Genomic DNA, 15,612 nt, shown 5'->3' with positions numbered 1-15,612 from the left:
ATTATGGATAATTCAATTAGGAAGTCTTGATAGTCTTCGGAAGAAGCTAATATAGAATTGATATTCGAGGCTAATTAACATAAACTCGCACATATTTGTAAAATCGTAAATTGGACTTGAATGGCATTCCTCTTGTATCCACGCTTGTAGCCATTGTTCATTTTACTTGCTTTCTAGGTTAGTTTATATTTCCGCATTAGTTATAAACTTATCTCAAAAACCCTATTAGTGTTTTGCTTAGCATAAAAAACGATAATTCTCTTACTTCCCTTATCACCTACATTTTGTTCCTTTTGGGATTCGATCCCAACTCATAGTTGGGTAAATTATATTCCATATGACGGTATACACTTACTCTTTGAGGAGTGGATTTGGACGTTATCAAGAAAGAAGAAGAAGAAGAAGAAAAAAGAATCAGGAAAGAAGAGAGCAGCAAGAAAGGAAAATATTGGATACCATAACTGCCTTAGCTCCTAGTTGGAGTTGTTATTTATTCTCAGCTCTTCTAATCATAGCCGTTGATCTCTAACTAATTTTGATATTGCACCTCATCTGATCTTTATGATTAAGATCTCCCACGTGCCTTCACTTTCTTTTATCTCGTTGTGCAACGTGTCTTATCTTATCAACTAAACTAATACCCTTCTATCCAAACCCTAGTGTCACTTTCCTAATTCATTTCATTTCCTTTCTTCCTCTTTCCTTAACGCTGCAGCTGAATTTCCTAATCCTGACACGGATTATGCTACTTCAGTCACATACATTTGAGTTGTGTATGCCAAAAAAAAAAAAAAAAAAAAATCAAACTTAGAGTACAATTTAAACCATTGCCCCAAAATCAGGTATTTGTGCATTCTCCCGTCTATATATTTTACCAAAAGCAAATGTGTCTTTGCTTTTTCATGAAAGTACAATCACATAGATATTCTAATATGTGATGTTGGTAATATGGGAGATCTAGTGACAGAAATTTAGAAAGATCTTTTAGGTGTTAATTATTGCATACAGGGCCGTTCCTAATAGAGAATTGAATAGAGGACAATCTTAAACTTAGGCCTTAGCTAACCATCAGAATTTAGTAGAAATTCAAAACTATGCAAATAAATCAAAACTCTTGAAGGCCGTGATATCTCGTTGCTGAGTGTAATTCAATTTCACAACCTCCAATTTAAAAGTAGACCATAACTATCCAGATCAACTGGGTCTTATTTATACTACAACACGGTAAATACGTCATACAATTACATTTTGTTTTCAAGGGATAACTCATAGGTAACTGAGACAAATTATGCAAGTATCTATTCATTAAAACGACCACAATGCCTATGGTCTTTTCCCCGTGCTCTTTTTCATCTTGCAACAGTTGAAATGCACAACTGCGCATAGAGAAAAGGCAACAACAACAACAATGCAGTGTAATCCCACAAGAGAAAAGGCAAAAACACAAAAAGAAAAAGAAAGAGAATGAGAAAACTAGGAAATCTTGATATGGTAGGTGGAGGATAATTTTGAAAAGAACCACTCCCAGCAGTCGTAAACTTAAGGTAACGTCAATACGAGATTAACCAAGAAACTGAAACTGAGTCGTCTATTGCGTAAGTACAAATATATGACACACATAAAAAGGACAGATTATTTCCTTGAAACTGCTGACATCTTATTGTAGCCGTTTGCTAGGGTACAAAGATATGACACACAAATAGGATAGAGTTCACCCTTCTTTGAACTTCTTGTAGCCTGATTTGGAGAAGTGTTGCTTTCGGATGAAAAGTTACTGCCCACCCTCTTCCATCTTCTTTTTCATCTTGAATTGCAATGTGGCAGGAGCACAATCCAGTGGTGTTTCACCTTATTGAAAATCAACAGCAATAGATAGAAATGAATCATCAGAATGACAAACAGATTCACCAAAAGATTTTTACTGTTAAGAACCAGAACATTTGCATTCCCCAAGTCCCGAACCTGTGCGCCAACTGGGGTTGGACCAGCTAACTCACAGGAGATTTCTCGAATATATATATATATATAAAATATTTGCATAGCACACAATAAACAGCATGACAAAGTATACTCTTTTAACAGGAGCAGATCAAATATTGGTTTAAATGATGCTCTTTCAAAATATAGAAACAACTACCTCAACCTCCTTTCCACTAATCACATTCAAGATGCTATCTTGCAGCTCGAACTAGACTAAAAGAGTTCTATGCTTTAGATATCTTTTTACCTTGTGAATTTTTGCAGTACAAACTAGCTCCACTCTCCATGAGGGCAAATGCTATTTCAGTTCGATTGAATACAGCCGCCTACATTAGCCAATGTCAATTATAATTGTCACACTCTAAAATAGAGATATTATATGCTAATTGTACAATCATGTAGTTGAGTATAAGATAAGAGAACCAGATGTAACAATGATGATCCTCGCTTGTCAAGGTAATTTGCATCAACTCCCTGATAAAATTGAGATAAAAAAGTAAGCCTGAAAAATGCTATATTGAAATACAAGAGAAAGAAAGTAAACTACCCTATCTTATCCCAAAAGAGAGAGAGAGAGAAAGAAAGTAAACATTACCTGATTTAGGAGCTTCTTTGCCGCACTCACATCACCATTTTTTATTGCTTCTCTTAAACCCTACACAAAATTGGCCCCCACAACCTATCATTTAGGGAAAATGAAGGAGAAAATCTTGACTTTTTCAAGCACACAATCTAGCAATGTTTAAGTGCATCTACGACACTATGCTCCCAATAAGCTTCGCTACTATTTAGGACCTACTTTGTCATTTTTTTCCTATGTTTTTACAGTTACCTTGTGTTCCATGTAACTAAACGGTTGATAAATCATTTGGCTTCAAACATCTATGAAATGACTAGGTGTCAAATTTTGTGCTTCCCTGCTTCTTAACCTACGCCTTCCTACAATACTTCAATTTCTGCAGAACCAGCCTACTTAACCTAATCTGAAGATGTAGTCCTTGTGAGAAATTCAAGGTCACCACTGGGAAACCAAGGTAAAAAACAATACCTCCCCACTGACTTCATAATCCGCTGACATTGTCTCCATACTGCAGTTGGTAGCTGGACCAGTATTGAAAGTTGTACTGCAAAAAAAATTTGCTTAGTTAGTTCTGTTATTAAATTCGTAGGCCTAAGCAGGTAAAATATGGGAGAGCACCAAAGATTATGGATTTTGAAAAAACTTCTTATAAACTAACGTAAGTTGAAAGAATAAGAAAGTGAAAGTGGAAAAATTTAAAGGTGAAATGTCATGACCCGCCACATCATCATGCCACGTAGGTGCCACTTGACATATATTTTTGCCATATGGAATGGTTACATAAGTTAGGGACTAGATCTTTGTGGAATATTCTAGAACTATGGAGAATTTCCTTAGAAAAGTTCTAGACATTTATGCATTTGTAGGAAGGTTCTAGAGAAATATAGAGGTTTCCTTAGGAAGACCCTAGAACCCTATAGAATTGTTAGGAAAGTCCTTAGAAGAATCTAGCTATATAGAATATTCTAGAGAAGGGATTTAGTTGTGAATATAGAAGGACTTGTAGAACAATTATTATTTACATACTAGCCCCTAGGTGATTAGTATAAATAGGGGGCATTCATTTGTAATTCATGAACCAAGCAAACAATTCAAGTTCTCTCTAATACAAAGCTTCCTTTAACAATTCTCTTGTGTTCTTTCTTCCATTCTCTTAGCGATCTTGAGTGTAGTAAGGCTGACTTGACATAGCAAGAACGTGAGCAAGTTGTGCAAGACCGTGAGCGAGTTGTCAGGTGCCGCACGTGTACTTAGTTAACAACTAAGGATGTGACAACGTGGTATCAGAGCAAAGGTTATGACTAAGGAATGTTAGAAAGAATATAGGAGATTTTTAGAAGGAAATTTTGTCGGGAACCATGGCCGGAATTACCAAGGGCTTGGTACTTGCAGAAGGGATTAACGCGAAGGTCCCTAAGCGAAAGCAGTATGGTGGTGCACGGGCTGCACGCGAGGTGGCAGACTGGCGGAAGCTAAGGGAGCTCCGATAGAGGCCACAATTCGGAAATATGTACGCGAGTTCACTACCTTAATGTTGCAAATCTCGTCATTGTCCGAGGAAGATTTCCTCTTCTACTTCATGGATGAGTTGCAAAATTGGGCAAAGCATAAGTTAAGAAACACCAAATAGCCAACGTGAACGGGACCATCAGAGTAGCCTAGTCACTTGTTGACTTCAAAATGGAGCCTGCCAAGTCCAAAGAAGGCAATGCCGAGAGGGATGAGGGAGATCATGATGAGGACAACGGGAAATGCATAGCCGAGGTATACAAGGGTAATGGCAAGGGGCCATCCATAACGGACAGGGGTCCAAGAGAAACGGCAGGGGGCCGAAAAAATGGTAGGGAGTACGTGCCTAAGGGAGGGTGCTACTTCTGTGAAGGATCACATCGGGCAAGTGAATGCTCAGAGTTGGGGAAGCTTGCAACAATGATAGGGAACTTTGCTCAAGCACATAAGGATGACACAGGGGGAACCTCCCGTATTGGAGGGATGCGCTTGGAATCTAAGCCGAAAGTAGGGGATTCCAAAGCCTATCTTGGCACCATGTAAATGGAGCATGGTGGCAGCAAGAAAAGTTGGACGGACATAGTTGAAGAGGATGGCGAGTTATAAAGTGATGGCATGCTATCGGACTCAGACGATGCACCAAGCAGAGGGTTCAAGTTTGCCAGTAAGGCTGGACCACGGAGGGCAGCCAAATAGGGAGTAGAAGCATGGACTCGATGCTTGAGAAGCTGCTAGACTTGGTTGAGTCATGGGAAGATTCGGGCCAAGAGCAAGGAGGGGCATCCGATGGGCGAAGGATGGAGGCCATCATTGCTAGTTGTCCAAAGTACAAACGGCGTAAGAAGAAAGGTAGTCAGTACCTTGTGAAATGGGAGGGAGAACCGCTTCATAGGGCATCATGGCTAATGGACAAAGATCTTTGGTGACGCCAAGGCGAGGTGCGCGCATATGTGTCGAGGGCGGCACAAAATTGGGTGGGGGAGAGTGTCATGACCCGCCACATCATCATGCCACGTAGGTGCCACTTGACATATATTTTTGTCATATGGAATGGTTACATAAGTTAGGGACTAGATCTTGGTGGAATATTCTAGAACTATGGAGAATTTCCTTAGAAAAGTTCTAGATATTTATGCATTTGTAGGAAGGTTCTAGAGAAATATAGAGGTTTCCTTAGGAAGACCCTAGAACCCTATAGAATTGTTAGGAAAGTCCTTAGAAGAATCTAGTTGTATAGAATATTCTAGAGAATTGACTTAGTTGTGAATATGTAAGAACTTGTAGAACAATTGTTATTTACATACTAGCCTCTAGGTGATTAGTATAAATAGGGGGCATTCATTTGTAATTCATGAACCAAGCAAACAATTCAAGTTCTCTCTAATACAAAGCTTCCTTTAACAATTCTCTTGTGTTTTTTCTTCCATTCTCTTAGCGATCTTGAGTGTAGTAAGGCTGACTTGACATAGCAAGAACGTGAGCAAGTTGTGCAAGACCGTGAGCGAGTTGTCAAGTGCCGCACGTGTACTTAGTTAACAACTAAGGACGTGACAGAAATCTGCGAATAAATTCTCATTCCTCTTGTCTGGCTTAAATAGAAAATAACAGAAGTTGAAGGGAGGAAATAAATTTTTGATAGTTATATGTTAAAGTCACTTTATATTTGGAACTTTCTCTAGAACTTTGGGGGGAAAGGTTTTTTGGGGCTTATACATAATTCACTCTACAGAGAATACGAATCAAACTCCTTGGAGTTTTATTACAAAATGGAGTAACTCATACAGTGATTGCGACACTCAAAAAAATGAGACTATTTAACCATGAGGGAAGGTGGAATTAACTATCCAGCCAAGAAAGCCTCATCATAGAAGAGTCTAAAAGACCAACATGGCCTTGATTTGATTTCACAAGCTACAATAATACCTTCAAGCTAATTTTCTTTTTTTTGGATATGGTAGTATGATAACATGAGTTGAGCTTAAATAGAAGTGAGAATTCATATAGCCAACCCTCACTTATGTTGTTGTTGTTGTTGTTTTGACGATGTTGGTGCCCGGGCCAGATTGCGCACACCTCAACTAATTTCATCGGTTACTTGCTGCCTCCCACTAGAATAAGTATAGGGTAACACTGTCTACAAAGGTTTGGGCATATGAGAAGAAATCACCTAGCAATTTTGACTCCACTAGGATTTGAATTTGAGACTTCATGGTTCTTCCCACTTCATTAACCACTAGGCAAACACTCTTAGGTGCTTTATTTTACTTTATTTTGCTAATCTTTCATGCAAGTTCACCAAAATTGTGCATGGCACTAAATATGCATTTAAAGTTGCTATATAAATGTTAATTAATCCCACCATTCATTCGAGTATATTTTTGTCCACGTTCTCATAAAAGGACTTTTTACGGCACTTCTTAAACCTTTTCATTATCGAGTAACAAAAAGAAACTTTAGAATCCAAGTCATTCTAAACAATGTCTACAGTTCTCTTCAACGATAACAACAAACCCAATGTAATTTCACAAATAGGGTCTGGGAAGGGTACTGTGTACGCAATCTTACCCCTACCAAGTTGGAGAGGCTTTTTTTGATAGACCTTCGGCTCAGGCAAAGCATAATATCTAAAGTTCTCTTCATCTCTAAATTTGAACCCACTTCTATTTAAATATAATAGTGGGCAAGTTTTGGCGTAACACTCGAGTAGCTCCAGTGTGACCTATTGGCCGTAGGTTCGATACATGGAAACGACCTCTTTGGAAAATGCAAAGCGAAACTGTGGCAGTATATGCCCACTCTCTTCCTACCACTGTATTAGCAGCAAAACATTTGACGCACTATGTGACCCCTTTAGCTTAAATATTTGTGTCCTTAATATTTGTGTCCTAAACAAACGAAACACAAAAATTGGAATGGAGCGAGTAGTATTTAACAGTAATGAGTCAGATTAAATTGAGTTATATAGTTGTTATATATAAAACCTCAAAACCAAGTATATAACTATATTAGATTTAGGATTACAAAGGACTATTGAGAAAAATAACGAAACGCATAACCGACACCAACCAGTTGGCGACTGAGACATAGTTGTTGTTCGCTGATTATAATTAATGGATATTCTGATGAACTCTAGTTTTACTCCGGTCTTTATCTGATACAACCAAGCATCAAAAGGAATCTGTAATAGACTACGACATGTATTTGAAGCTATATGTTGCATAAATAAAGCACATAGTTGAGGATAATTCCTTTAGGGATGACCTATCTGCTTTATCAATTCCTTGAACCAAACAAGCACTCTGAGTTATTTAGAAGAATTTAAGAGTCAAAAGAGATATATATCACATAGTAAGAGGTTAACAACATGCTAGAGCACCTGTGATTATACAAAAATGACATCCCAAGCACCTACGATTCTCCAAAGTGACAACCCAAAATTCTAGTTCCGACAAAACAAGGATTCTAACATTAGTCGATCAATACTTCACTTATTAAAGAAAAAATAACATAAGCTACATCCTAAATCAATTGGAAACCAACAACAGAAAGAGTCACTAAAAGAAGTAACGACTCGAACAAAAATGCAGCTAATGTTTTCTTGTGATGAGCACTTAAGATGAAATCTGTTACTCCCTTTGTCCATGAATGTCCTGTTTTTGATTGCATGTAAGTTTTAAGGTGAATGTTGAATCTGTAGGTATCCAATTAGTAGGCATGGGAATATCTGACGAACACGGTTTGCCTTTTAAGGGTTAGATTAGAAGAATTAAGTACATTGAGAAGATCAAAACTCGGGTCTATTTAGTTTTCCTAATGTTTAATATATAGGTAAAGTTTCCTTTATGGTGGGTAGTAATATTTTCCTTCTTATTAGATCTATTGTCTTCCTTCACATACACACGTCTTTATCCATTGAGTATGTGTTTGAGCCGGTCTCAGGCGAGTATTGCTTCAATGACACATTTAATGGCAATCCTTCTAGAACGAATAACATAACTTGGCTCAATCTGACACAGTTACAACGGCTATAAAGAAAAGCAAATCTGTTTTTGAAGAAAAAAGATTGGACATATTTTTCCAAAAGGACAACTAGATACATCATATACATACCCTTGCTTGTTGTTTGATGTTGAACCTCTACTTGTTGGAATTCTATTTTCCTTCTTTGGCTTTGGATTTGTGTTTACTGTTGGATTTGGCATAGTTTTACTCTGCTGGAATCAAAAGAAAATGTAAGGGGATGCCATTTGCTCAAAAAGCATTTGAAGGCCAGTAAATATGTCCTTTCCTGTGGAGTGACGGATGTTGTTGGTGTAGCTGTCACTTGACATATACACAAAGGCATCCCACATTTGCATTCTGCGATGTCTACTGCAGGAGTTTGCTTGTCAGTATCTTTAGTTTTGATATCTGCAACGGCACCAACATCTAAAGCTGAAAATGAATCTTTCAGGGCACTGACTTCATCTGAAGCAGCTACCATGCCATCTCCAATGGGTCTACTAAGATGAGTTAGTAATAGGATGTAAGACTTTTTAGTTTCCTCAAGCAGAATAAAGATGATTGTAATAAGGAATTGTATTAAATGATGTATGAGGAGAACAAAAGCATGCTGTATTTAGGAAGATAATTTTCACCTCAGACTATACAACAACAATAATAACAAACCCAGTGTAGCCCCACAAGTGGGGTTTGGGTTTCACCTCAGACTATCACCAACAGATATATCCGAATAACCTTTCACTCTCATAAAATAAAATTCAATGAGGTACAGATGAATAAATCAACGGCCTCACACCTCAAAGATGACTAAAATATACCCTTCTAACATATTGCAGTACTGAAATATGATGATCCTTGGATCAATCTTTAACCAAACAGAGCCAAGAAAGCATAATTCCCAAAACTTTACCGTTTCTGTTATTTCCCAAGTCCTTGATACTGATGGTACTGCAAGCAACTCTTCAGATGGTTTCCGACTCTCTACATTCTTTGACAATGTAAGAACAGATGCTACTGTCACTAGATTCTATTCTCACAATGATGCACCAATAAAGGCTTCAACATTTGTGACTGTTTTTTCTTTTTCTTTTTCTTTTTCTTTTTCTGTTTAGTTTTGATAATGTATAATCAAACTTAAGTGTTAACTGAAGCGTAGCAGATTTCTAGTATTTCATTTACTAGTCACCAATCATCCACGAGCTAATGTGAGCATAATATTGCTTCCTAAACAAAAAAATTCTTAATGATTGAAAAAGTGGAGAACATGTGCGTCAAAGCATCTCTCGCTTCCAGAATTTGGCAAACTAAAGACTTTTTTGGCCTTCAATATTGAGAAGTATAAGATATTGCATTAGTCATAATGGCAGAAATTTACCGAGAGGAGTTATTAAAACAATCTGCACAAACTCTAACACTTGAGTGAAGACCAAATTGTGGTAAGGCCTGAAATAATTTTGCGCATAAGCAAAAAGGTAAGCCAACCAAAAAACATAAAAGATGCTTAAGAAAAGCTGCATATAACAAATAGAACTCACCATCTGATTTGCTGAATGTTCAGCACAAAATGTTCGGCCGCAACATCTGCAATGGTGCTATAGAAACAATCCCAAGGATGAAGGCAGTCAGATACAATATCTGGAACTAGTTTTTTTCCCCTCTTCTTTTGTCTTTTCGGATTAAAAATTGATTACAATATCTTAACTAATTTAAACTAATAGCTGAAACAATGCTAAGTCCCTGCAGGTGATAAGAAAAGGCTTCAAAATAGGGATGACATAGCGAAGGAGTAAAAAAGAAATCATTAGGTCTAAAAGGAACAGAAAGATAGGAATTACCAAAAACAGAATACCAAGTCAAATAACAAACCAGAGAACTTGACATGCATAATATTTTAAATCTTTGTAACTTCAGATGCTAAATTAATGCATGAACCACAAGGAAAAGAGCATATAGTCATAGTCGCTAACGTTAGAGGATTGTCACTTGAAGAAAGTTAAGACCATTAATAATACAGCTGTAGGCAGAGATATTCACAGCATCCATGGCACTTCCCTCTTTTCTTGTTGTCGACAGGATGACCTTCTTCAGTAGTAGTCTACTTATCGCCTAAGCATGGAACTGAAAATAGGGGATATAGAGACATGGAAATGCAGTCCTATAGATTGACCTCAATCTTATGGATTTGGTGGATCATGAGCTATTCATTTAGGCCCACCTTTCTTTTATAATTATTCATTTAGGTCCAACTTGTCAAATCAACAAAAATCACGATGGCTACTGCTCTTTCAATTAGAATGGAGCTGTGAGTTGGCTTCTAAGATAGCCTTTTGTTGTATCAATGTACTAGAGTTACTGCTAGCAATTCCAGTTTGAACCAAATTTTTGGCATTTTAGATCCATACAGCAACTCTGCCTGCATGAGCTTGCGTACATTGCAGGTCCCAAGCCCGGATAGAGGAGGAGGGTTGTGATAGGATGGTAGCCACCATAAACTATCCAATTTATGATAAATCATCATAATACAATATATCATTCGGACGTGCTCACCTAGGCACGTGTTATATTGGCCTAAGATGAGCTTAAATGAGTGACATGGTCAATGAGGATTCATATAGTAGAGAACAACTTATTTGGAATTGAGGCGTAGGTGCTGATGATGTTGTAGAAGATATCCACACAACCTTTTGAAACTCTTTCAGTGCCCTAAACCTTCATTTTCGACATTCAAAGGTAATTCCTCGCCTAGCAATAACAATCTTACCCTTGAAAACTTCAACTAACCAATGAGACCCAATGTCCCTAGAAAACAAAATAAAGGTCACTTCAACACTATACTTTTAACAACTTACTGATCTTGCCTCTTGAACTCAACTACAAGAACGACAAGACATAATTCAATTCCTCATTCCCTTTTCTTATGCCGTGCATTCGCTTAATATGTGCGCCCTAAAGTAATAGTAACCGTTAAAAGTACAGCCCCAACTTCCCAGCGATTCTCCTTGCTGATCCACTCTTTCTTCTTGGCTGGGCAAATGCTTATTGACAAGCTAATTACTAATACTCGTAACTGTCTCAATTTGCTGGTAAATTGGGTACATTACAGAACTTTTCATTATAGCAATTATTATAAGTTCCCAAACGGATCATTCCATTGACCTATTCGTCAGTCATCGCAGTGCGTCAGAAGATGAAGAAGAAGCTCTTATTGCTGAAAAGGGGATAACTCAGCTTTTTTGCCCAAGAAGAAAAGATCAACCATAATTGAAAGATGAGTATCGGCTGACAAAATTAATCTGCTACGCAGAAATCAAATTACTAAAATTGCAAAAACTTGAGTCATCAGATCAAACTGTTGTGACAGAGAAATAATAAGATGAAAATGTCGGAAAGGATTACGTACCCGTCGACGGAAAGTGTTGAAGCTGCAACTGCAGACATCACAACGCGAAGCTTCTTGGAATGGCGGTGGTTCCGACGACATTCTCCGCTCTCTCTCGATTCACTGCTATTCCTGATATTTTCTTCTTCTATTTTTACCTTTTTTTTTCACTGCCTTTTTTGTTTTTTGCCTTTTTATTTATTCTTTTTCTTTTCCGTTTTGTGCTAAATGTCAACTACCCAAGTACCTCGTTTGGACAAAGCCAAATAATCAAATTGGCACACGTACTTGGTACGAAATCGTGTTTCTGGTCTCACAACTTCACGGTATTTCAAATAGATATCTGAATTTATACAAAATGAGTGTTTTAAACACCTCTAATCATCAACCGAGCTTATGGGACATTGCTTTAAATAGGTTGGATAAAATGTGTGATGTACATTCCCTTAACGAGCATGAATTGATAATTTCCATTTTAAAAATTGACTAATATTAAAAAATATTTTTTTTCTCTTTCTCTCTCTTTTAAAGTTCCAAAAATCGATCTAAAGAGCGAAAATTGAACTTTAGTCAAATTATATCTCTAGTAAACTTTTCGTTTCAGTATTCGTCCATCTTTTATTGCTGAAGGAGTATTCTTGAATTGAAACGGAAGTGAGGTTTGAATGGAGAATAAAAACATTAGTCGGTCCCTCTATTTTACGTGTCTTATGTATTTTATTTTATTTTGATATTGTTACTTATTAGTAGGTGGTGCTATGGCGATTTAATATGGAAAAAATAATTAAAGAATGATAAATATAGGCAACTTGTGTGCTTGTATTATTTTTACGTGAATGTGTATAAACTGTTGAAGGATATGAAGTGATCAACGGATGAATATACTAGAAGAGTATGTCGGGGTTGTTAGTAGATCATGTTGTTTTGATGAAATAAGGTAATTGCTGGATTATGTGGTAGTAATGGGAAAAAACTTGTGATAACAAAGGCTATAAAAATTTGAGCTCTAAAAATTAGTCAATAATAATTCACTTAAGTTTATCATTTGTTCTACTTTATGGTTATTCACACTCTTGTAGCTATAGCAGTACGTCTAGTATTTTTTTCCTTGACTCTAATGAAGTTTCGAAAAGATAAATTTAAATCATTCTCCTTAAGGTTTGTGGGGTGCTAGCACCCTATTAATGTATTGACCCGATCGTTTGTTCTAAGAGTTATAGCCACATTTCTTTATCTATGCTTATTTATATGTTGTTCAGCTGTGTTAAGTTGTATCGAGTTGGTAGGTTTGGGTTCGGAGTAGTTTTGGAGTGAAATGAATACTTAGTCTCTTAGTTATAAAGCTAAGTTAGAAAAGTCAAATGGAAGATGACTTATGAGTAAACGAATTCAGATTTGGATTTTTATGATTCGATTAGCTTCGTTGGGTGATTTTAGACTTAGGAGTGCGTCCAGAATGTAATTTGGAGGTCCATGGTAAAATTAGGCTTGAATTGGCGAAAGTTAGAAGTTTAGAAGTTCTTAGGCTTGAATTCAAGGTTGATTTAGTGTTTTGGTGTTGTTTTGGGTGTTTCGGAGGTTCAACTAAGTTCGGGTAGAATATATGACTTGTTGGAATTATTGGTTGAGGTCCCGAGGGCCTCGGGTAAGTTTCAGATAGGTTTGGATTGTGTTGCGCTCGTTTTTCTTATGTTTCGACGTCGTTTCTTCAAGCATAAATGATATCATATTGAACAAACGAGCTCTGATTTCTTTTTTGAATGAAGCATTAGATCCGTATCGTAATTACGGACCCGTAACAAAAAGAATGGTCGAATTTGGACATCGTATGAGGATTTTGTTGTCATTTTACTAAGAATTAGGTTGCCAGATTTTTCAGATTAATTACGAAATTGCCACTGACGGCGTATTTAAAAATTTGAATTATTTGCAAATATTGAAACCAACATATCTCATTCATTATAAGGTAAAATTGAGTGATTCAAAAGCCTAACTTAACTAGAATTGCACAATGAATCTACTAGAGGCATAAAAAGCGAGTTTCGGGATTGTTTGGCATGAGAAACGAGGCAAAATAACTGGCATAAAATATATAAAATAAGGGTTTGTTCATTCGGTCATATTTTGAGTTGGAGAGCTTGGATTTGGGCAATTTGGAGGCGATTTTCACCATAGGGATTGGGGTAAGTGTTCGCTACTCGGTTTTGGTTATATTTCATGAATCCGTCTTCGTTTTTGGGATTTGATTGATGATTTCAAAGTGAAATTGAGGGAGTTAGGGCTTGAGTTTTGGAGAGTTTTAGATAGGGATTTGATTGACCAAATAGAGTCCGATTTTGATAAATTTTATATGGTTAGACTCATGAGAGGATGAGGTTTATTATTCAGCCATTTTGATTGATTTCGAGACGTTGGCCCGGGGGCCGGGTTTTGGCCGATTTTGGATTTCTGGCATATTTATGTAGTTTTATTGTGGAATTCGATTCTTTAGACTATGTTGATAATAGTATTCTTATTATGGATAGATTCGAAGTTTTTGGAGACCAAGTCCAGAGACGAGGGCATTCCGAAGTAGGATTTTACGCTGTTGAGGTAAGTAACAGTTTTAACTCTTTCTTTGAGGGTATAAACCTGGAGAATTTGATATCATGTGATTGTTTAGAGGTGATACCCACGCTAGGTGACGGGCGTGCAGGTGTATACCTCGAAGGATTGAGACTTGGTCCGTCCCGTAAGGTTGCGAGGCCTAATAGCTATTATCTGTGGTTATGTGTTTACTTGTTGTTGAACTTGTTTGCCTTCATGTTAGAGATCATGCTTAGGCTTTATTCATGCTCACATTATTTGTACTCAGTGATAGAAATTATTGTACATGTTTATATTAGTCTCTATTATTTTGCTGATATGTTGTGATACTTGATGTGGGTTGTGTCTCCTTATTGGTGGTGCATTGTAAGGCTGGAGAGGTACTTGATTAAGTGAGGCTGAGGGCCTGGTTGTGAGGATATTAACACCATAGCGCGTGAGTTGTTCGTGTAGCACGTGAGTTGACCGTGCGGGTCCAGGTATTGATATCATAGCGCATGAGTTGTCCGCGTAGCACGTGAGTTGACCGTGCAGATCCAGGTATTGATATGATGGCATGTGAGTTGTCCGTGCATAGCGCTTGGGCTTTGGGAGCCCCTCCGGAGTCTATACACACCCCCAGTAAGCGCAGAGTGTTGAGTGTTTTGAGTGTTGAGTGCGAGTGATGAGTGATAGAGTGACACTGCTGTGAGGTTGTATTTATTTGTGTTGTTGCTGCATTTATCTGTTAAATTTATTTGTGGCATTCACTGAGTTATGGAATTTACCTGTTTATTTCTGTTTATCTATATTATTATAAATGCATGAATATAATGTCGGTTTACAAAAATAACCTTATAATATTAAGTATAATAACTCATAATAAAAGGACATAACCGAAATTCTAGATATTAGTCTTATAATCCTATTAGTTGTAGAATATAATACTACACTTTATGAATCCTACATGATTACTTTTAGGAATCCTATTAATATTATTACTTTCTTAGGTTGTCTAATTAAAGTTAATTAAAATTTTACTTCATATAAATTATTTAAAACGAAAAAAGAAAACCATCGACAATCTAAAAATATGAATTAAAACACAAAATCATGTAAAAGCATAAACGTATGAATAAACTATATCCTACTTTTTCCAACAATAGAACTACACGATAACTTATGTGTTCTTTGTCCTAATATTTTAATCATACAAGGTTAGGTTTGCCTCTATATTTTCTTTCACAGCAAACTATTTGTCATTCTTAATTTTAAATCGATAAGTAATTACTTAAAAGCTTGGTTGTTAAATTATACTTTTCTATTTTTATAATTTACTACGTCAAATATTTCTACAATTAGTATCACCATTAGCATAGAAAAAGTAATTATTGCCAGGAAAAATAGTAATTATTTAGTCACGTAATCCTATTACTTTTAGGACATACTTCATAAAAATTCCTATTACTAATTTAATTTGAAAACGTATTCTAATGCCTTATTACTAATTTAATTTGAGAATGTATTATATTGTCCAAATCAATTTAGAAAAAGGAGACCCTATATTATTATAAAAGCATAAATACAATATTAATAT

The 15,612-nt window shown here is 36.6% G+C and overlaps 1 protein-coding gene across 3 annotated transcripts; it reads right to left on the bottom strand.

The window, feature by feature from the left end:
- Positions 1-1,534: 1,534 nt before the first annotated feature.
- Positions 1,535-11,651, bottom strand: LOC107782797 (uncharacterized). 3 transcript variants are annotated; one of them, XM_075254689.1, is made up of 10 exons: positions 11,472-11,651; positions 9,607-9,663; positions 9,447-9,514; positions 8,361-8,571; positions 8,180-8,283; positions 3,029-3,104; positions 2,576-2,635; positions 2,404-2,454; positions 2,228-2,306; positions 1,535-1,848 (listed from the first exon to the last, which is right to left on the bottom strand). In XM_075254689.1, exons 1-10 carry the CDS (start codon positions 11,550-11,552, stop codon positions 1,772-1,774), a joined length of 864 nt encoding a protein of 287 aa, XP_075110790.1. In that variant the 5' UTR covers positions 11,553-11,651; the 3' UTR covers positions 1,535-1,771. The 3 variants fall into 3 exon arrangements, with proteins under 3 accessions (XP_075110790.1, XP_075110791.1, XP_075110792.1); XM_075254690.1 differs by having other exon boundaries at positions 8,361-8,568; positions 11,472-11,650; XM_075254691.1 differs by having other exon boundaries at positions 8,361-8,568; positions 9,607-9,808; positions 11,472-11,622.
- Positions 11,652-15,612: the final 3,961 nt, after the last annotated feature.

The sequence above is a fragment of the Nicotiana tabacum genome, chromosome 6, assembly GCF_000715075.1.
Source record: "Nicotiana tabacum cultivar K326 chromosome 6, ASM71507v2, whole genome shotgun sequence".
NCBI classification, from domain to species: domain Eukaryota; kingdom Viridiplantae; phylum Streptophyta; class Magnoliopsida; order Solanales; family Solanaceae; genus Nicotiana; species Nicotiana tabacum.
Note: the sequence above shows the minus strand (reverse complement) of the source record. Positions and strands in the feature narration are given on the sequence as shown.

Excerpts from the sequence above, each read along its gene's own strand:
- LOC107782797 (XM_075254689.1), bottom strand. The coding sequence starts at position 11,552 with ATGTCGTCGGAACCACCGCCATTCCAAGAAGCTTCGCGTTGTGATGTC. Across the intron at positions 8,572-9,446 it reads TGTTTTAATAACTCCTCTCG|TAGACCCATTGGAGATGGCA; the intron begins GTAAATTTCTGC and ends AACTCATCTTAG. Across the intron at positions 8,284-8,360 it reads CAACAACATCCGTCACTCCA|CAGAGTAAAACTATGCCAAA; the intron begins CAGGAAAGGACA and ends TTTTGATTCCAG.